The sequence below is a fragment of the Cervus elaphus genome, chromosome 7 (assembly GCF_910594005.1).
Source record: "Cervus elaphus chromosome 7, mCerEla1.1, whole genome shotgun sequence".
In the NCBI taxonomy this organism is placed as follows: Eukaryota; Metazoa; Chordata; class Mammalia; order Artiodactyla; family Cervidae; genus Cervus; species Cervus elaphus.
The window spans coordinates 6,386,512-6,409,634 of NC_057821.1; the positions used below are offsets into that span (position 1 = coordinate 6,386,512).

Here is a 23,123-nt window from a genome sequence, read left to right on the forward strand (position 1 = left end):
GGTGTATATGTACCACAGCTTCCTTATCCATTCATCTGCTGATGGGCATCTAGGTTGCTTCCATGTCCTGGCTATTATAAATGTTGAGTTTTAAGCCAGCTTTTACACTCTCCTCTTTCACTTTCATCAAGAGCCTTTTTAATTCTTCACTTTCTGCCATAAGGGTGGTTCAGTTCAGTTTAGGCGCTCAGTTGTGTCTGACTCTTTGTGACCCCATGAACCGCAGCATGCCAGGCCTCCCTGTCCATCATCAACTCCCAGAGTTTACTCAAACTCATGTCCATCGAGTCAGTGATGCCATTCAGCCATCTCATCCTCTGTCGTCCCCTTCTCCTCCTGCCCCCAATTCCTCCCAGTTTCAGGGTCTTTTCCAATGAGTCAACTCTTCGCATGAGGTGGCCAAAGTATTGGAGTTTCAGCTTCAGCATCAGTCCCTCCAGTGAACACCCAGGACTGATCTGCTTTAGGATGGACTGGTTGGATCTCCTTGCAGTCCAAGGGACTCTCAAGAGTCTTCTCCAACACCACAGTTCAAAAGCATCAATTTTTCGGCACTCAGCTTTTTTCACTGTCCAACTTTCACATCCATACATGACCACTGGAAAAACCATAGCCTTGACCAGACGGACCTTTGTTGGCAAAGTAATGTTTCTGCTTTTTAATATGCTGTCTAGGTTGGTCATACCTTTCCTTCCAAGGAGCAAGCGTCTTTTAATTTCATGGCTGCAGTCACCATCTGCAGTGATTTTGGAGCCCAGAAGAATAAAGTCTGACACTGTTTCCATTGTTTCCCCATCTATTTCCCATGAAGTGATGGGAGCAGATGCCATGATCTTAGTTTTCTGAATGTTGAGCTTTAGGCCAACTTTTTCACTCTCCTCTTTCACTTTCATCAGGAGGCTTTTTAGTTCCTTGTCACTTTCTGCCATAAGGGTGGTGTCATCTGCATATCTGAGGTTATTGCTATTTCTTCTGGCAGTCTTGATTCCAGTTTGTGCTTCTTCCAGTCAAGTGTTTCTCATGATGTACTCTGCATATAAGTTAAATAAGCAGGGTGACAATATACAGTCTTGATGTAGTCCTTTCCCTATTTGGAACCAGTCTGTTGTTCCATATCCAGTTCTGTTTCTTCTTGAGTTGCATACAGATTTCTCAGGAGGCTGGTCAGATGGTCTGGTATTCCCATCTCATTAAGAATTTTCCACACTTTCACTTGGCTACAAATAAATTCTTAAATTGTCAGTGATTGCCTTTGAATTGACCTTAGGGCATAGATATTCTGAAAGACAGTTTTCAGATATCAGTTTTGTTGATTCAGCCCTTCATTTCAGAAAGGCAGCCAGAGAGAGAATCATCTTTATATTGTTCCAGAGAATCAAGGTTCCTGTGAATATCTCCTCCATCAGTGATGATGCTTTATGTGTTTCCAACTATGTTTGGTTAAAAGAGACATTAATATCTAAGAAACAGCAAACAGCAGAATGTGGATACTTGTATGTTGCTGCAAAATGCATTGTGTGCATGTTTCAGATGAGATGGCAAAATGAGATTCTTTTGGAAAAGTGGACATCTAATGCTCTCTAAAAAATCCAGTTTCATTTCAAAAGAAAATCTTGCAATTTCTTGATTCAAACTTTTTATCTCTGTAGTGGAAGCATTTGATTTGGCCATTGTATCAGTTCTCCAGGGGAATATGGACTATGAAATAGGTTATCTCCATATACACAAATACTTTATGTGCATGTAGAATTACACCTCAAGAAATGAAATGATTAGAAAGTTTAAAATTCTGTCTAGAAATTTCTACTGTGGATGGCATCATTTTCCTAGGGAAGAAAAAGTGGTGTTTGTGGAGTGAACAATGAATCATATCTGTCACCACCAGGAAGGTTGATTGCATATGTAGAAGCCACCTATATTGACTGCTGGGAATTAAAATATATGTGTGTTATATAGTATATATAAAATATATATATGTAATAACATATTTATACATGCAAGCTCCCTAAAGATTTTGGAGAAATTCCCATGAAAGTATGTGTTCTATTTAATTTTATTTAAGATTGAAAAATGTGAATTAAAGCAGCCCATTTATGTTCTTCATGAAAGAATGGTTCATTATTACTTTTTCAAACAAAGCTCAGTAGTTGGTGATATATTTAATCTCATCCTAAAGAAAACTAGAACAGGAGCCAAGAAACGTAGTTGGGAACCTTAGAAAGTCATTTAGTCTCTCTCTCAGTCTGCCTTCCCCACAGAGGAGCTCCACAGATGAAATGCAGATAGAAAAGTGCTTTGGAATAACAAGGCAACACATAAATGTAAGATAGTATTGCTTCAGTTTTTGCCCTATGAAAGTGAACTTTTAGAAATCCAATTCCAGATGTGGGCATACATTCAGTCATGTAACCCTGGCATTTTGAAACCCTTATTCTGGATAATACATCTTTTGTTATTCACTAGTATCATACACTACTCCACATTAAACAGGAGGCAGTGAGCTCAGTAACAGGGCTTTTAATTCCATAAAAATAAATTTATATTATAGACCTGTTTAAGGACAGTGGCGCCCAGTTCTGTAGACTAGAACATAATTCCTTGGAACTTATAAGTCATTCATCAACTCATATATTCTGTGTATGTGAATAGTGCCATGTTCCCCCCACCCCTCTCCCAGAAGGTAGCACACAGACCCCTATTCCCTTAAAATGTAATCTTGTTATGGGCAGAGATTATTGTGCAGTTGGTTCATTTTCATATATCCAATAACTCTAATAATGCTGGTTAATAAGTGTTGTATATATGGAAGGTCAGCTTTGCTTTTCTGAATTTTAGATGTGAATTTGTTCATTCATTCAGCAATGTAATTAAGCACTTACTATGTGTCCATCCTGAAAGATTATAATAAAAAATGGGAAACAGGCAGGCAAATAAGTAATTAAGATATCTTTTATAGGACATCTCTACAAAGTGTAGTGGATTCATAGAAATGAAATTGCAGTTGACTCTTGAACAAAGGTCTGAACTGTGCAGGTCCACTTCTACGTGGGTATTTTTGAATAGTGAATTCTACAGTGCTACCTGATGGGATGTGTGGTGGGTTGAATCCACAGATACAGAAGCACAGGTAGGAGGAACTGTGGATGGGAAGGAATTGTGTGCATTTGAATGCGTGGAGTGGAGGGCTGGCACCCTTTAACTCCCATGTTGTTTAAGGGTTAACTGTGCTTAATTCTCCACGGAGGTCACAAAAGTCCTGAGTAGGTAACGAGTTGAATCTTGAATAATGAGTTAAGTGTTTTGATTGAGGACAGTAATTGAGGTCATCATAGTGTTGAGACATGATTCTTCATGGGTCTCTCACATTTCTGCATGTCTTACTAGCTTCCTTTGAAAATATCTTTGCGAAGTGTTTGTGTAGCAAGTGGCCTTGGGTAATAGTGCGTCTTTTCAGAACAAAGGGCAGACATGTTGAAATGGTCTGGTTCCCCAAGCACCGCTCCGGTAATGCTTAGGGAACCAGTACAAAACTGTTGGTGCTGTGGCTGCTGCTATCAAGGTGAATAGTAAAGCCTCTTGTCTTTGACTCAAGAGTCGCATGGCCTCTGCCAGCATCCAGAACACTGGCAGGGCCACTTATTAGCTAGCATGTGCGGTAATACCATCGCCTTTCATGGATTTTGACAGCTTTGTGGATGAACTGTTGTGGAGAGAGACATGACTTTCTGCAAAAGGAAGAATGAGGGTAGTCAGGTGGTTAAAGGAATTTGAGTGAAATCAGGGCTTCCCAGGTGGCGCTAGTGGTAAAGAATCCACTTGCTAGTTCAGGAGACCCAAGAGATGGAGTTTCAATCCCTGGGTCAGAAAGATCCTGGGTCAGGAGTAGGAAGTGGCAACCCACTCCAGCATTCTTGCCAGAAAATTCCAAGGACAGAGGAACCTGGCAGGCTACAGTCTATGGGGTCGCAAAGAGTCAGACATGACTGAGTGTGTGCACACATGTGTGCACACACACACATACACATGCACAGGAATTGGTAGCAGACATGTTTCATAGTTGGTGGAGCAACAGATGGTCCTCTGCTTTGTTGCTTGTTAAAGATGAGGACCTGGGAAGATGGCTGCTGTCTGGTTTCGGGGACGTATTAATACGTTCAACAATTGAGTGATGCCACGCTTGTGCTGGCTCTTCTCAGAGAAGGGGAACATCCCTAGGTATCTACTGGTCAGTCTCAAGTCCATCCATTGTGAAAACTAGGACTAAGATGAGTCCTGGGTGGGCTGAAGGGTCTCTTCTCTCTGTCCATCAGTAGTTACTGGAAGTGTCGAAAGAAGAAATTTGGACAACATTATGAGAGGGAGCCAGGTGAATCATAAGAACTCTGGTTGAGTTGGGAGATGAGGAGTTAAGATAAGTGATTCTTGTTAGTAAGGAATAGCGACAGTTGGACCTTCTTAGCTGCCCTGGAATCTGTCCTTACCAGCTTGATACAACTAGAGAAGGCAGCGAAAGGTCTGCAGAGAGCCCTAGCTGCTCTACAGAAACTCTGCGGAGAGTTCCCTGGGCAGGGCAGACCCCTATGTAAGGAACCATGACTGAGTCCCTGAAGAGTACAGGGCTGCTGCTGCCCCAGATTATGTATAAGGTGCTGAAAAGCAGCCCGCTAGAAAATGAGAAAGGACCCAAAGAATTATAGACGAATTTTAAAGTCAGCCTTGCCACCTTGCAAAACTCTCTTAGCCCTTATACTGTAACTGGTAAGAGATGGTATCTTAACAATGGAAGCATGTACAAGTTTGGCCCTTGGCAGGAAGAGGGAACAAGCTGATGATTCTGTTGGAAACCAGCACAGCTATGGACACTAATTCCAGGGGTTACCAAGGTTAAAATAGATGGTGTCGGAAATGATGATTTTGCTTTCTGGTAAAGGGCTTTGTGTAGACCTGAGACTTTGCAAGTTCATTGTTTTGAGCCAGTGGACAGCTGCTGTGCTGTCCTGTGCTGGGGGTCCTTCTGCACCCCCTCATCATTGCTGTCCTTCCTCCTTCAGCTGTTTTAGGCAAAAGATGATTATTGGTGCATGGATAGCATCTATCTGAGTGTGCTAGGGGCCAGTGGGAAGACTGGGGACTCTTACCAAGTCACCATCTTATCAGTCCCGTGGTGGTGGGTGTCCTGATTCAGTTGACGGGGTTCAGCAGTATTCCCAGCGGCAAAGGGGAGGTGAGGCAGCCTTGTGGGTGAGGCCTTGCTGCTTCCACATCTGAATGTGTAGTAAAAACTGGAGCATATTGTGACTGTGATTTTCTGTCCCATAAATGCCAAAGGTCCCATCTCAGTAGGAAGAGCTACATGCAGTGAAGCAGACACACCATTGGGGGAATCCCCCAAATCTCTGATCTCCTGGAGCTCCGAGACTCTGTGACTGGTGATTTGGCAAATTGAAGCTTCTGGCAAAGTCAGGAAGCCTCCTCCTCCTGGCACTTTGGAGGGCTGTGTATCCGTTACTGTCCTGACACAGCCTTCCAGGTCTCTTTGGAAAATCAGTTGTCAGCCTGCCATGGAGTCCTTTTTTTAACTGGATGCTTGACTCAGGGAGGTTTCTCTGACTCTCTGGCCCATATTTCCATTTTGGGGATTCAGCCTGGAGGTGGTGGCTAACGAGGTCAGACATTTTCAGCAGGCCTCACTAATCAAATGGAAATGGTATATTTGAGAAAGTGGCTGGCCTGTCCCCAGTGCAATCTGAGCTTTACACACGAAAAGTAGTCATTGCCCTCTGTCGTCCATTCCGCCGCCTGGAACAAAGCTACCAGCTCAGTGGGGACCCTTCTCTTCACGGTGCTTTTCTTAGCGTGGTTGGATGATGTTTCAGCTGAGCTGAAACCTGATGATGACCACTGGGCTCCTGTGGTTGGGAAACCTCCCAGGCTGCCATGCAGAACTGAAAAGGACTGTGATCACTCTACTCGTCCAGTGGAACTGGAGGCCTTTCCCATGTTTTTATGGACTCGTGGGTTGTGGTCATTGGCCTAGCTTATTTGTCTGCCATTTGGCAAACTGTGGACTGAGATGTTAAAGACACCTTGGGGAGGCGCTATGAATTATGGCAATAAATTATGGCTGCCGATGGGTCCTCGGAGGCCCATAACTCGGATGAGGCACCCTGGAATCACACTGCTGATCAAACCTCCATTGCCTGGATTGCCACCACTGCTGCCTGGATATATGATAGCACTGAACATAGTAACATACCCACCGTCATAAAAAAGGTACAGCGTAAACAACTCCAGGTTTCTGATGCCGAGGCCACTGCGGCATAGGATTCATTCTGCTGGTTGGCTCCAGGACCCTCAGGAGGAGTGGGCATGGCTATTTCTGTATTGTATTGTAGGCTGTTTTTCTCCTGTTCCTTGGAGGTCTGTTGAGACTGTTGCTGTTGTTTGCTGCTGTTGTTGTTTAGTTCCTAAGTGGTGTGCAACTGTCTTGTGACCCCATGGGCTATCATCCTTCAGGCTCCTCTGTCCATGGGATTTTACAGGCAGGAGTACTGGAGTGGGTTGCTGTTTCCTCCTCCAGGGGATCTTCCTGACCCAGGGGTATAACTCATGTCTCCTGCATTGGCAGGCAGATTCTTTACCATTGTGCCACCCTGGAAGCCACCTGCTGGACTAGCTTTAAATAAATATTTTCATAAGATAAATTGAACTGATTTGGTTCTAGCTCCTGTTCATTTATCAAAGGGGCAAAACAGAATGGTTTATTAATGTGACAATTTGCCATAAAACAAGATGGTGTAAAAACGAAGAGTGGGTATTATTGGGAAATAATTCTTCATGGGCGTCTTGAATTTCTGTTTGTCTTACAAGCAGAGGCACAAATACCTTTGTTCCAAACTCTCTTTCCAAGGATTTTTGTATGCCAAGCAGCTTTGAATGACAGAACTAGTGTATCCTTCTGGAGCCAAGGGGGAGTGTCTTTCTCTGGGACAAAAGGCAGGTGAACTCATGGTCAAGCATCATAAACACATGTCTACCTCTGTCACTAAGGGGCCATAACTGTCCGTTACCAAAGTTTCAAGCTCCATGTGCTTGGAGTTCCTTTCCTATAATGGAACCCATTGCCTGTGCAAACGTTACATGGTCCTCTTTTCCTCCTGGAAATTGCGCTTGGAGAACCACAGAAATCCTGATCCTCTAACTACTGTGGTTGTTAGGAGTGATAATACTTTTTTTCTTTTCTGACCCAGAGTTCTTGTGTCTTCTACCAGCATCCATGGCAGGCTCAGCTTGTTAGCTTGCAAGTAAAGTAAAACTTCAGACCCTTCATCTTTTTCTCACAATTAGTAGCTATAAAAGATATACCTCTCAATATTGTAACGCAGTTGATGTTTATTTTTCTATGACAAAACAATTGCTTCTTATGGAATTATTTTTCAAGTAGTGATTCAAGTGTAGCTTCCTTTCTTTTTTCTTTTTTTGTCTTTATCAGATTCAAAGTTTGCCATACTCATTTACATCAAGCTGTCTGGAAGGGAAGGAGCATGGATGCATGTACATGGGGTATTTTCATGGGCCAAGCCTGAAAGGGGTACATAGCATTCACCTTCATGTTCTGCCAGCTGAACTTGTTCAAACGTGACTCTTAGGGGAGAAATGAAGTCCAGTCCTGTGCCTGTGAAGAAGAGACACGGGTTTGGTGGAACATTTCCCCTGTGGATAGAAGCTCTTTCCAACGAAAAGTAACTTCATGTGTACAGTCATGAAAGTGAGCAGGACATGACTCTAGCCCAGCTAAAATCACAGGATGCTTGAAGTAGATTGTGGTAGAAGGTCAGAGTTAGTCATGCATCATCTTTTACCTTAGGTTGATAGATCTCTCCAAATAAATGGTAGATTCTGAAAGATTTTAATCATGGAAAATAAGATTAGGGAGAATACTTAGGAAGCAATAGACTGAGTGGAAAAGGATGACAATTTAAATAAAGCCAATGACAAAAGAGATTCACTAATGTAATCAACAAGCACTTAGGAAGTGCAGCTGCTGCTGCTAAGTCGCTTCAGTCGTGTCCGACTCTGTGCGACCGCATAGACGGCAGCCCACCAGGATCCTTTGTCTCTGGGATTCTCCAGGCAAGAATACTGGAATGGGTTGCAGTTTCCTTCTCCAATGCATGCATGCCTGCTAAGTCGCTTCAGTCATGTCTGACTCTATGCGACCCCATGGACAGCAGCCCACCAGGCTCCTCTGTCCATGGGATTCTCCAGGCAAGAGCACTGGAGTGGGTTGCCGTTTCCTTCTCCCAACTAAGTGCTAGGTGTTGGGTATATGCCAAAATAGAACCAGTAATAAATGTACCAGTTAGGTACCCATTAGATATACAAGGTAAGAGAAATGGTAGTGAATAGAGGTGGATTTTTAAGGTAGTCCGTAGGGTCACACAGAATTGACAGGACTGAAGCGCCTTAGTATGCATGCACGCACGTGCTATTTAAAGGGAAATGTTCTTTGAGCTTACTGAACACATTATAACTTACTTCTGATTTCTCAGGTATTCAGGAAGAGGTTATACATATCCATGCCTAGAAGACAAAATGCTAGTGTTAGATTCAAGAAGAAATGTAAAATAATATCAAGTGAGGACATATTCCGGTTTGACAGAAATAACAGTAATTGGTGGGGGATTGTACTTTAATTTCTTAATATTGTTTGCTACCTCTGCCACTTACAACAGTGATGCAAGGGGAGGTCCCTTTAATTATACTCAGCATACTGCTGTCACCTTGAAAAGTACCATGTTCATATTCTCTGTTAAATGTTGTTGTTTAATAAAGAAATATTTTTCATCCCCTGTATGCTCCAAGCTAATTGCTATTGGAAATGAGTTTCAGGAAACAGTCAACAATAGTAAGACCACATGGTTTAAGATTGCCTAGTTTTTTGGTTTTTTTTTTTTTTTTTTTTGGTAGTTTTAGGGCTGGATGTAATAAGAGAGAGGAGTGAGCTTCTCTTTATTTGCTCTGCCTTTCCATGCCCCCCTCTCCTGTACTGTTTGGATGAAATGACGGCTGTGATCACCATCCAAAACCGAGCCTAAGGGTGAGAAACTGCACAAGTCCTCACTCGGGCCTCACCCTCCCAACTGCGTGCATCACAACCTGCTCAGGAGATGCAGGAATGAGAGTCCGTTTCCTTTTTGGTTAATTTTTGCTTATTGAACTGCCTGATTTTGTGGACATTGCAGAGGGTGGTATGTAAACTTTGTAACAGAAACCATCTGGGTTCTTTTGCTTAGTTAGTTAGCACAGAATGCTGATAAAATCAAGCAGCAGCTATAGATCCTCCAAGGGCGGGCAGGGCATGTTCCTCCATGTTATGGAAACAGAGTCCCACACCCAAAATAGCCACTTCATCACTGTATGCTTGTGGTTGTTACCAGGACAGAGACAGTACAAATTGGTCAGCCCAGATTAATCATCCCTGATGGAAGGCAAGACAAAAAACAAAAAAAAAAACCAAGTAAATGAAAACTTAGAAGCACGGGTTATGCTGATCTGGTTCAGTTCTGTTAGCTTGAAGACTTTGATGATTGATTACCGGTACTTAACTGCGCTTGGAGATAGCAGGAGGTCATGTTTGTTCCGTCTGGAAAGATGTAGCCTATTTCCAATTTTAACTGCAATATGAAGTTGAGAAAGTCTGTTTCTATTTCTCCTGTTTTAAACTAGTGTCCTTCTAAACATAGTATGTCCATAATCCTTAGTTTAGGGACAGATGGGAATATCCAGGATTGGGTCACCCTGGCGGGGGTGGGGGAGTCTGACCTTCAGGAAGCTGTGTGTAGGTGCAGGTCATGCTGCGTGACACAGACAAGAAATAAACAACACATCTTCACCAGCACAGGCAAGAAATCTGAACTCATACTTGGCAAGTGAAGGAAAGTGCAGAAGTCTGTTAATACAAAGATCTATTTTTTTTTAATGAACTCAAATGATGCTGTTTATCATCACACGCAGAAATAATCAACAAATCTGATCTTTAGATCCTAAGTCTTCTTCTTGACAGTTTTATTTTTGAAGTTCATCTTTTGAGTTTTAATCATAATTAGACTATTATGCTATGCTCAGTCGCTTCAGTTGTGTCTGACTCTTTGCAACCCTATGGACTGTAGCCCACCAGGCTCCTCTGTCCATGGATTCTCCAGGCAAGAATACTGGAGTGGGTTGCCATGCCCTCCTCCAGGGGATCTTCATGATCCAAGGATTGAACCCATGTCTCCTTCGCCTTCTGCATCCCAGGCAGATTCTGTACTGCTGATCCACCAGGGATGCCCAATTATACTATTACTGGATTGTAAGAAAAAAATGACTTCATGTTGTTAATAGGGTAAACCTTGTATTTTGCATTATATCATTGTATTGATTTCTTACCTTTCTTAACTTTCCAGGGTGAGAACTTAATCTTAACAAAGTGGAATTGTTTGACTTTTCATATAAGCAGCTTTGATGACATAACAGTTATCTCTTTTTCTTGCCTTGTATTTTCCATTTCAGGAATCAGCCCAGTTATCTGGATTCCCTGAATATGTTAAAATAGTAGAAGTTGGACCTAGGGATGGATTGCAGAATGAAAAGGTAGTTTGATGTCTATTTTACACAGTTTATTTAAAATGTTAAATCTACATATTTACTCAGAGTCTAAAGGCTTATGTGGATTTCATATATTAGATGATTATCTTTGTTCTCAGTCACTACTTGAATTTATACATCTTAAATATTATTTGCTTTCAGTTAAGAATTAATTTCTATTTATGTGCCTTAGACTCTACGCAAATAACATGAGATTTTTAATGTTTCCTTAGGTTATAGTTCCTACAGATATAAAAATTGAATTTATCAATCAGCTTTCCCAAACTGGCTTGTCTGTAATAGAAGTGACAAGCTTCGTGTCTTCCAGGTGGATACCACAGGTATGTAACTCCATAATTCCTTAACTGGATTCTGAATCCAGCATTGCCAAGATTTAGTGACCAGCGTGATATGCGTTGTGATATTAACCTGATAGAATTACCAGTTTGCTATATTCTTACTAAATTTTGGTTCATATCCCTGATGGCTCAGGCAGTAAAGGATCTGCTTGCAATGCAGGAGACCTGAGTTCCATCCCTGGGTCAGGAAGATCTTCTGGAGAAGGGAAAGGCTAAACACTTCAGTATTCTTGTCTGGAGAATTCCATGGACAGAGGAGCCTCGGGGACTACAGTTTGTGGGGTCACAAAGAGTCAGACACGACTGAGTGACTAGTGCTTTCCACTTTAGTGAAAGATTTAGTGAACAGCATGGTATACCTTGAGATAGTAACGTGATATAATTACCAGTTTCCTGTATTCTTATAAAATAGTAGTCCATACACTTAGATATAATTAAATAAAAAACATATTTAATTAAATATACCTATTAAGTCCTAAAATGTTATTTGGACTTAATTGTTTAAAAGCTGTTTGGAATTTCATCCTAAACGTCCAAGAGTGTATGGTCCTATATAATGAGTAAGGCATAAGACTCTCAATAGCAGTTTAAGGTCCTGCCTTCCCTTTATTTCCATTTATAAAAGCAGACTTATTATTGATCTTGCTTTATGCTCATAGCACACTGTTCCCTTGGGAATCTTGGATTTGAATTCTCAAAAGTCTTTTGTATCTAGTTAGTCAGTTACTGATACAAAATTCTTCCTCTTTGATGTAGCCTGTGGTTGTCTCTTTTTTTAAACTCTATGGATGAGTTAGTAACCCACAGCCTTATGAATTAATTATTGGGATGGTCTCTTAAATGATATTTGTAAGCATTGTCTCTCCCCTCTTTATGCATTCCACCCATTGCTTCTAAGATAACCTCCCAGAACCTACCATTTTTATGAGTGATCTGAATATCTCCAGCGGATTTACCATTTTTGTCTGTTAGAAGAAAGTGATGTTAAGTGTGGCCTGACACCTTCCCCATACAATCCCATTTTAAGCAGTGAGAAATGTATAATAGATATGCACTCTTTTTTAATGTTCATATTTGCTAGTTTATATATATTCATCTAATTGATGAAAATACATAGATTCATCAAAGACAAAAGGGAGTCATCTGGAATCTTCTCTTGAAGAGGATGTACTCTTATCCAGAGCTGGCTGGCATATGGAAGCAGCCGTTACTTCTGAGACTTGCCTCTGATGTTTGAAATGTGATTAATAATTAGCAAACAGTGAACCCCTCTCCCTTCCCAGTCCAGTTCTCATTCCCTGGATCCTTGGATTCCTTGAACCCTGTTCTTATTCTTTGGGTCCCCTAATCTCTCCCCAGAACTTAACTTCACTGATTATTTTTTCATCCTGTTTCCTTGGTTTCCTCATCAATCCTCCTTCACTTGCCACCCTGAAGCTCCTCTTGGCTTGCCAACAACATTTCCCCACCACCAAATTCCCTCAAGATTCTTTAGTAATTTCCCCTGCCTCTGCTCTCCTCTTTTCCGACCCTTCCAGTAGCAACAGTCACTTCTGAGAGGATGACAAGTCTGTGTTTCCAGTTCTGTCCTTTCTGACGAGCTTCAGCTGGACATGCTATTAGACACTGAAACTCAGTGGGTTCAAAACCATACTTATTGTTGATCCTACTTTATGCTCATAGCCCATTGTTCCTTTGGGAATCTTCGATTTGAATTCTCAAAAGTCTTTTATATCTAGTCAGTTACTGACCCAAAATTCTTCCTCCTCAATATAGCCTATCAGTTCAGTTCAGTCGCTCAGTCGTGTCCAACTCTTTGTGATCCCATGGACTGCAGCACGCCAGGCCTCCCTGTCAATCACCAACTCCGAGAGTCCACCCAAACCCATGTCCATTGAGTTGGTGATGCCATCCAACCATCTCATCCTCTGTCGTCCCCTTCTACTCCTGCCCTCAATCTTTCCCAGCATCAGGGTCTTTTCCAATGAGTCAGCTCTTCGCATCAGGTGGCCAAAGTATTGGAGTTTCAGCTTCAATATCAGTCCTTCCAATGAACACCCAGGACTGATCTCCTTTATGATGGACTGGTTGGATCTCCTTGCAGTCCAAGGGACTCTCAAAAGTCTTCTCCAACACCACAGTTCAAAACCATCAATTCTTCAGCACTCAGCTTTCTTTATAGTCCAACTCTCACATCCATACATGACCACTGGAAAAACCATAGCCTTGACTAGATGGACCTTTGTTGGCAGAGTAATGTCTCGGCTTTTATGTAGTAATGTCTCTACATATACATACATACAACATACAGACTAATGGCAAAGTCGTGTCTCTGCTTTTATGTAGCCTATACCTATCTCTTATTTTCCAGCTCCATGGACGAGTTAGTAATCCATATCCTTATGGACTGATATTAGTAGTCCATAAGGTCTCTCTATCAGGCCCTACTTCCTCTTGCAGAAGCTTCCACCAAACCAAACTGCTTCTTGTTCCTGCTCATGTCCTGCCTCTGTATCTAATTGCGTTTCATTTATGCTTTCTTATGTACATCTCAGTTTCTGCATTGCTTTTCAGTTATAACAAGATGGTATAAAAAGTCTTAAGACACTAAAAGCTTTTAAGTACTTTTTAAGGTGTTGGAAACAACAGAGACCACAAAAGGATAGATAGTATTATTAATAATCCATCAGTTTTCACAGCTTCAATATTCAAATATCAGGGTTACTTTATGTATCCTTAAAATAAACTGACTTTTCTTCGTCCCAGATGCCACCATTTATAATCATATATATATTTTATAAATGCCATCTGAAGATCTGCTTCCCAGACTACGAGGGCTAAAGAAATCTTGACTGTGTCTCTGTTGACTGTCACTGTGCCCCCATTGCTTGGTCCCTAGTAAGTAGGTGCTCAATAAATATTATGAAATGAATAATGAACCTGTTAGCCTGAAATCCTCATAACACATGACTCCATTCTTTGATATGGACAAGTGACTCTTAAATTTTGTTCATGTATTTGATCTTGTGTTGCAAAGGCTACAGATAATTTCCTTAGGAAGACACAAACAGCTTAATGAGATTAGACTTATTTCCTTGACATTGTCATTTTGCAGACTGTGAGCTGTTATTATTTTACTTACTATCACGTGAGACTTTTTATCATCTTTTAAGTCTTCATGACATTGCCTATGTATTCTCTTTAGTTAGTGCTCTTTTCATGTATTTGATTATTGTTGGAGAGAATCTATACAGGCTAGCATAATTTTAGAGTAAGGTTTAGGAAGGACAGGTAACATTAACGATGACCCACCAAGATGATGTTTCAGATTTTGTGTTTTTCATTAGCATCAGAACAATGAAATCTTCAGAGTCCCATGATAAGTGAAAGTGAAGGTTGCTCAGTTATGTCCGACTCTTCGCAACCCCATGGATGGTATAGTCCATGGAATTCTCCAGACGAGAATACTAGAGTGGGTAGCGGTTCCCTTCTCCAGGGGATTTTCCTAACCCAGGGATTGAACCGGGGTCTCCTGAATTGCAGATGGATTCTTTACCAACTGAGCATGTCGGAAGCCTGACATGATAAGATAACCTCCAACTACAACATCAGTATCTCTTCAAGAGACTGTTATTTCCCAATGGTTTTTTTAAGCTGTCTCTTGGCTGTGGTGATATTCAGGAAATTATCTTATTCCGCTATACTGGAAATTGCTTGGCGGGTTATTCTTGAGCCTAATCTGGGACACACCCAGGGCCACTGAGAAGAAGGAAGTGAGAGTCCCTTGCACGGAGGCCACTCTTCTGACAAGAACAAAGGAGCGAAACAGAGGGAGGGCCATCCCTCTGGGAGCAGTAGTGGGAAAATGCCTTCTGGCCTCACAGGAAGTAGAGGCCTGTGATAGGACCATAAAATAGCGTGATTCATGCGGGGCTTGGTTCTGAGGTGGATTCAGGACTTGACCTGTTGAGAGGTAATGAACTCAGCATTGGCTCAAAGTATTACTGGATGAGGGACAGAACTCCCCGCACGGCCTGTGAGGACAGCTGTGAGGAGCAGGGGCTCCTCTGTGCCGTGTCCAATCTGCACTGCCCGGAGCTGCAGTAAGTGGCTGAACCTCTGTGAACCCTGGCAGTCCCAGCGGTGATGCCTTCAGCGCAGGCGGGTTTATAAAGCCCGTGAGTGGGTCCCTGTCTGTGGCGGCCGGAGCCCAGGGCCCCTGGCTCCCACTGTGCTCACCAGTGTTATCCGAGCGAATGTCGACTGACAGACGATTGACTGACTTATCTGGGGCTCCTTATAAGTCAGTTGCTTTCTCTGGGATAAACTGCCTTTTTCTTAAATATTGAAGCAATGTGTTTAGTTTAAATATTGGATTGGACCCCACTCTGAAAAAGTAAAGATACTCATCCTTCAAATATTAAAAAAATATGCTATATATTTTACTTTCAATACTCATCTGGTTACATACATTCCAAACCGAAAAAAAAAGAGAAAAAAAAAACAAAAAAAGGAGTGTTTTTATTAAATAAATCACTGATCTATTTGTAAAGAACAGTGTGCCTGGATCAAAGATAATATCAGATTGAACTTTCAGAGTTATACTGGTTACTTATTACTACACATCATGAGTTTTTCAAAGGGCAGGACGGAGACCATACCATTTTGGCAATTTGATTTCCCATAGTCATGTTTGGATTCTAGATTTTACTAAGTTTGCGTGATGTAGACTTTTCTATTATTGTTGGTGGTGTGTGTGTGTGTGTGTGTGTGTGTGTGCGCGCGTGCACGCTGAGTTGCTTCAGTCATGTCCAACTCTTTGTGATCCCATGGACCTTAGCCCGCCAGGCTCCTCTGTCCATGGGATTCTTCAGGCAAGAATACTGGAGTGGGTTGCTGTGCCCTCCTCCAGGGAATCTTCCTGACCCAGGAATCGAACCCATGTCTCTTATGTCTCCTGCATTGACATTTCTGTTCTTGTTGTTGGAGGTTATTTCATCATGTAACTCTGTAGAGTTCATTGTTCTGATGTTAATATAAAAGGCCTTAAATCAAGAGAAATAACCTATAATGATAATTTGAAGTATTATAGCCTCCCATTTTTTGAAAGCAATTTATTTTTATTGATGTATAGTTGATTTACACTGTTGTGTTGGTTTCAGGTGTATAGCATAGGGATTCAGTTATACATCTACCTATATATATATATATATATATTTTTTTTTTTCCCCCCCAGGTTCTATAACTTCTCATTTTTTTGAGAAAATATCATGACACCAGGCCTGTCTCACTCAAAAGAATGTCTGAGATTTGTGTCAGGATGATTTTAGTGTACCAGCTTACTTGTAGTTGTCTGAATAATTTCTAATTCTTCTAAATATCTTGAATGTGGCTTGAAATTGCTATACTGTTAATTCTCTGCATCTTCTTCTATTTCTTTCCCTTAAACGTGGGTCATGGGAAGAGTCCTCTGGTTTATGTTTAGATTGCTGCTTGCTCACTTATTTCTTTTTTTAGCATTTTAAAGCGTTTTTACAGCTTCCCTCCTACTGTTTTGTTTGGCAGCAGCTTTTCTAACTAGAGCAGCTGAAAGAAAAGTTCCCCGGTAGCAGGCTGCCATATAAAACAGGATCCCACACCTATAATCTAAATGGCCAGAGATGATAAAATACCTGCCATTAAAAAATACATGTTCTTTACAACTTATCTGGAAAAAGGGTTTCCTTAGAGTGACATATAATCTAAGGACATTTGAAATGAGTCCACATAGCTCCTTACTTCAATAGAGTGAACAGCGGTAACAGTAGAAAAAAAAAATGTGTTTATAAAACTCTATGGGTTTACTGAAACTTTGGAATGGAACTCTCAGTAATGAGCTATTTAAATCATTATAAATGCAATAATTTTTGAAAGTGAACTTGAGTTTTCCATTATCTTTAATGTAGCCATTTGGTTTTAAACATGTTCATTCACGAGTGAATACCATTTATTTAAAAATAAGAATGCCTGAAAGGTACAAGACATGGTATGTTTATATCTGTCACATGCAAAGTCTCAGTTATAAATATTTGTTCCCTGTTTAATTAATTTTTAACTGTTGGAATAGGTGGGTCAGTAAGGGGCAGAAATAGCTTTTCTCTATAAAAGTAGAAAGAAATACACATAAAAGGCTGTAACAATTATTTACAAATCAGTCTAACACTTAAAAACATGGCCCAAACACAGTGTAAGCAAGAAGGAATGTGTAAACTTTTCCCTGTCCTCCTTTTAGTGTGTGAGACAATTAATTCTTTGTTAGGAATGAAAACGCACTTACTGGGCTGAAGTTTAAGATTTAGATACACTTGGATGAGAAGCGGATGGTTGTAACTTCTGCTCCTGAGCGCCCCCTGGCTGCTTTTCCTTGCTCTGCTTTTTCTGAGGGAGATGGTTGTGTGGGGAAGAGGCAGGGAAGGGGGTAATTGAGCAGAGAAGTCGTGTCTGCCTCTGTGTGTGTGTGTGTGTGTGTGTGTGTGAGAGAGAGAGAGAGAGAGAGAGAGAGGAGAGAGAGAGGAGAGAGAGAGGAGAGAGAGAGAGCTCCAGGGCGAGAGGGGAAGTGGCAGGGCTTGTGTGAAGAGCTTTTGGGGAGAGCTTCCAAAGGCCTCTGTTTATAAGGCACAGTGTCCTGGCAGGGTAATTTCATCTTCTGTGAGTCTCATCCATGTTTCCCAGAGGAGCTGACCTCTGCCTGTGGCCCAGAGAGGATGAAATTTGTAAGACCGCAGTTCCCATTTCCTGGGGTCACGGGAGCCCTTTCACCCACATAGGCTCGTTTGGATTTCCTCCCAGCGTGGCAGCCTTGCATCTATCACATGGTGATTTAGAGTTGCAGAGGTTCCAAGAGGCAAGCACAAATGGTATGCCTTTTATAGCCAAGCCTTATAAATTTTCTAGCATCACTCTTCCATACTGTATGAGCTGATGTAGCTACAAAGGCTCTCGGTTTCAAAGGGAGGGATCCATGCCACCTCTTGACTGGGGTGGGGTGTTGCGGAGGAACACATGTGTAGGGGGATATCATTGGAGCACTTTTCTAAACTGTGACACTTGTGTCTTTAAAAATGATCTAATAATTAATCTAGTTACTTATGAGCTTTTCCTTATGAATAATGAAAGAACAGAGTTGAGAGAAAAGCAGGCTAGGCAGGCATTCTGAAACCCCCAGATTCCAAAAGATTTTAGCACTTTTCAGGGCTACTAGTATTTACCTGACTTCTGCTCACTCCCAATAGGCAATTGTGCTGCCTCAAGTGGTACTGGAGTGATTGGTACTGGAGTGATTAACCTGAAATGCAATATTTTAAAGTTGTTTCATCCTACAGTTACCTCATTTGCCAGTTATCACAGAGGGTATGCAGATTGCCTAAAGCATAGTCACAGATTTTTTTAAACACTTTTGTCTCTCTCAGGAAAAAATAAAAAATATGGAAAAATTTTTATTGTTAGTCTTGTACATATTACTTGGCATTCAACAGTAACTTATTCTCTACCTAAGATGTAATTTCACTTCTGTGTGCAAAGCAAAAAGCAAAGCTTACAATGAGAAGCAATAGCGTTGCAATTCTACTAGTTAGATTTTCTTTTTTTTTTCACAGTGAAGGTACAATTCAGTATTTTTTTTACTTTTTCTCCATGAGGACAAAAGCTATGATTCTGCTCAAAGATTTACTATGCTTAGCATACACTGCTTTTCTAATGACTTAATCTTATCAATTACATTTTGACTAACAGTTTGTCTTTTTTTGTTCTTAGATTTATAAAAAAGGACCCCAAATGTTCAACTACTTTATCTCACTTTTTATTTGAGTCTGTCAAATTTTCTCTAAGTTAATCCATGAAAGAAAGAAACTTTCAAGGCATTTTTATCATATGAAAATTCTATTTTTGTATGCAATTAACATTACTTTAAAATTGGGCCTCATAGAATTATCAGTATGCATTGACAGCTTGAAAGGTCTAGCATATAATAAAATTACATAAAAGCTGAATAGAGATACAGTTTGGCACAGAAAGACTGAATTTTACCTTTTTAATGGTAGTTTCTTCATTATTTTGATTAGTTTGTCAATCTTGTTTTAGTGTAAACTAACTCCACTGGTATGGCTCCTGACTAAGCCACTTACATCCAGTTTAAGAGAAGCAGTCTGTCCTGCGGACCAGGCTCCAAGGAACTCAAGCACTTCCTGCGTGTCATGGTTACCTGTCTCGTGGGATGAGTCACAGCCATTAGTGAAAACCAGGTTTAAAGTCTTAAGATTAAATGTGGACTGTTTCAATCATCAGTTTTAAGACTGCCAAGGAGCAGCACTTGTTTTTAAGAATTCATCATCCTTGTACATTAACACTGAAAATGAAACATATACTAATTATTTTTAAATTGATTATGGTTTTAAAAGACATATTTTGTTGATATGTTTATAAAGAATTATAATTCCAGTAATATTTTAAAAATAAAAATAAAGCATTTTTTCCTAATTTTTAGATATGCACAAATACACACATGGCATGCACACCAATCTAATATTGCCTGGTTAAATTGCTGGAAGGTTCTACAGGAATAATATGTAGTGAACATAGGAAATTAGATAAATCTGAATGCTAAAAGTAGCATTACATTCCAAAAATCATATTAAGCAGTAGGTAAGTTTTATATTTCAAACTTATACATTAGTGAGACATACCTATGTTAACATTTCACTTCTTCCACATTTAATAAAGTAAAAGGAATATAAACGTGTAGTTTTTCTTTTCACCTAGCGTAGATATAAAGCATTTACTTTTATGTGCTTAAAAATTTTATCCAGATTCATTTATCTTGAATATCCTGTTTATCAAATTGAAGACTAATTGGAATTATATTTTTAGAAAAATAGAATATTTTGTAATGTCTGTGGAATTTGGCTGTTTGTTCATTGTCAATATATAAGACATTCTTTTGAAGAACGCTGTTTGTTTTATAAACGTCTTGGACAGCTTCACATTTACAATGGCGAACGCGCATAGGTTACAGTTACGCTGCTTAAATGGTTCTAGGCTCTCACATTCCTGTCTGCTTCTCAAACTACTAAATGAACCATTCTTTGAAATTTCAACATATTGAAGCAAGTCCATGCTAACAACTTGAGAAAATTAATACTACTTACTCCAGACCTTGCACTGCTGTGATGTGGAACCATCAAGAAATTGTATCACTGTTGTTAGTCAAGACTGATTATAATAAGAAACACATCTCTTAGTAATCCCCGAGTAATTATTTCTTCCCAAGTCCTCCACTTTCAGGTTTCTTGAGCTTTCAGTGACATCACTGTATCTGTTTAGAAATAACAACATACCTATTTTCCAATAGAATGTCTGAGAGCCGACTCTTGTTTCTGATACGATTTGGCAAAGTATTTTCATTTGTTTATGCCTTGGGTTCTTTCTATTCATTTATTCACCCATTCACTGCTTTTTATTATGTCTCTATTATCTGCATTGAATTCTTTGTTGAACCCAGACGTTGAATAATGTGTGGTTGATAGCATTATCTGTATAATAAGCCAGTTATAAAGTTAAAATGGGTAATGGAAATAAAATTACTCAAATCAAGTGGATATCTGTAAATGAACTGTAATAAACTAGAACCTAGTAATCAGAATATGTTAAGCAGTTTGTGTTTAAGAGGTTGTCTGTCCAGTCTTTTCAAGGTCTATCTTCTCTTCTGCTTACTGGATCTTCAGACACATATGAGGCCAGATCATTGCAGTTTGATCGTATAGGCTATTGTCCTGATGGCATTGCTTGCCAGGGTATTAAGAACCCTTTTGCTACAACTCTTTCTTTTTGCCAGTAAGATAATGTCCCTCAAACAACCCAGTCTTCCCCTCTTCTCATCAGCACAGCTCTCCAATGTGGGCAGAGGGGCTTCCAGGAGGAGGTGTAAGTATAGATGGGCAACTCCATTTACAGTCATCCAGAATGAATATAATTAGGCACAGTATTTTAAAAGTCATTTCTGCACCCATGCATGAGAAATAACACCGTTGACAGTGTTATTAACAAACACAAAGGCATGATATATGAGAGACAACACAGTTGAATGAAAAGAAAATTATACTGAGGACTTTGAGACTTGTTTTGACATGGGAAGACCAGGAGGGTGGTCCCCAAAGTCATTGACCTGAACAAAGAATCACTAATGCATGTTTGTTATATTTGCCTTAGGAAATGTCTAGTGGGGGTGGAAGGTGGGGTTAGGGGTGGGGGGATGTTAATGAATAAGGTGACTGGTTTCTCTGTCTGGAGCATTGGTCTCCCAGTTTATGACACACAAATCCATTGGGTGGATTGGATTTATTTTATAATTTAAGAATGAATATTTGTAGACATTAATAGATTATGATGAAAATGGCTTGCAGGCATTCACAGTAAGAGTGTGGGGTCATTATGCTATTTGCTCAGGTCACTCTTGAGAAGCTTGTGCATTCCTTTCCTTAGAGGGCGCTACAGAGGCCCTTAGAACACAAAGATGATGCTAAATAAGGAAACAGGAAATTATACACCAGCCCAAATTAGTTTTCAGGCTTCTGGACTTAAGAAGTTTTGTGAGTATGGTGTCAGACCATTTTAGCAGCAGCAGCCAAGACAGGGTATTGGGTAGAAAAAAAAATAAAACTAGATGTTCAATTTTCCAGAGATTTCCTGTGTTTATTATTGTAAGACTGTGATTTATTAAAACTGTCTTACTTCTTCAAGCAGACCAAGATTTCCTCTGTGCTACTGAGGCTAAGATATATGGGGTTTGTGGAAAGAGTCTGTGAATGAGACAGGGTTAAAGGACCCAGTCTACAAGCTGTTCATGGCTGGGTAGAGTGTTTTCACCCACAGTTGTCAGGAAGGACTCTAGTCCCATTTTTTCCTCATTACTGAATTTACGAATGTGTTACCTTTAACAGGAGTTACTGTTCAAATTGAGTTTTGAGTTATAGGGTCTGGAACCACATTATTTACATTTGTATAGTAATCTGTGGCATGTGTTGAAGAAATGGCACATCCTGTATCCATCCCTCCTACTGTATAAGGAAAAGTATTACCATCAGCGATATCTCACTGGCCCGTGGAGACAGTAGGCGAACACCTTCTGATATTGTCTGCTCATTTCGTGAAGATCAGAATGCTGTCCTGAGTGATAGTGGGGTGAAAAGGAATCCTTCAAATATATTCCTAAAAAATTATTCCACAAAGCATATTATTGAGGGCTATAGATCCATAAGTATATTTCCTGGCAAAATATAAAGTGGTATATTAAGCAGAGACTTGATACAAAATAAATTTACCCAGAAATATGATGGTTATACTAAGAATAAGATATTCTCTGTTACACTAAGAATAAGAAGCAGTTTATACCAAACTGATCTCAAGTGTTAAGGAAAAGAAATCCCTGAAATCTTTATTTCAGATAGATTAACTACCTTGATGATAAATTGCTAAGAGCAGGGGTAGGCAATTTCATCCGGGTTGGGGGTCTCCAAAATGTTATTTGTTTTTAATCCATGAACCTTATCACCCTTAGTGTAACTTTATTTGGAATCTCAGTATATTATTTTGTTTTGTTCAATTGCCCAGTTGTGTCCGACTCTCCGTGACATGACCCCATGGACGGCAGCACGCAAGGCTTCCCTGTCCTTCACCATCTCCCCGAGCTTGCTCAAACTCATGTCCACTGAGTCAGCGATGCCATCCAACCATCTCATCCTCTGCCGTCCCCTTCTCCTCCTGCCTTCAATCTTTCCCAGCATTAGGGTCTTTTCCAATGAGATGGCTCTTTGTATCAGATGGTCAAAGTATTGGAGCTTCAGCTTCAGCATCAGTCCATTCAATGAATATTCAGGGTTGACTTCTTTTAGGATTGATTTCCTAGTCATGTGTTTTAGTAAAATTTACTAACATTAGAGATTTTTGAAAAAGGTTCCCTTCCAAATTGCAATAATTTCAGATCCACAAAATGTGGAGTCACTTCTGAATAAAAATAAAGTGAGGCTTCCCATATTGAAGTGAGGGCCTCTTGGATGCATTGATTTTGTCTCCTGCCAGCCTAAGTGGCAGTCTTTGAGAATG

At 40.4% G+C, this 23,123-nt stretch overlaps 1 protein-coding gene across 2 annotated transcripts in view; it reads left to right on the forward strand.

Annotated features, from left to right (window-relative positions):
* HMGCLL1 (3-hydroxymethyl-3-methylglutaryl-CoA lyase like 1) overlaps nt 1–23,123 on the forward strand; it is a 189,977-nt gene that overhangs the window by 53,627 nt on the left and 113,227 nt on the right. For both annotated transcript variants that reach the window (XM_043907052.1, XM_043907053.1), the window contains exons 2-3: nt 10,555–10,635; nt 10,863–10,970. In XM_043907052.1, the coding sequence (XP_043762987.1) occupies nt 10,555–10,635; nt 10,863–10,970 (189 nt within the window). The remainder of the gene's footprint in view (nt 1–10,554; nt 10,636–10,862; nt 10,971–23,123) is intronic.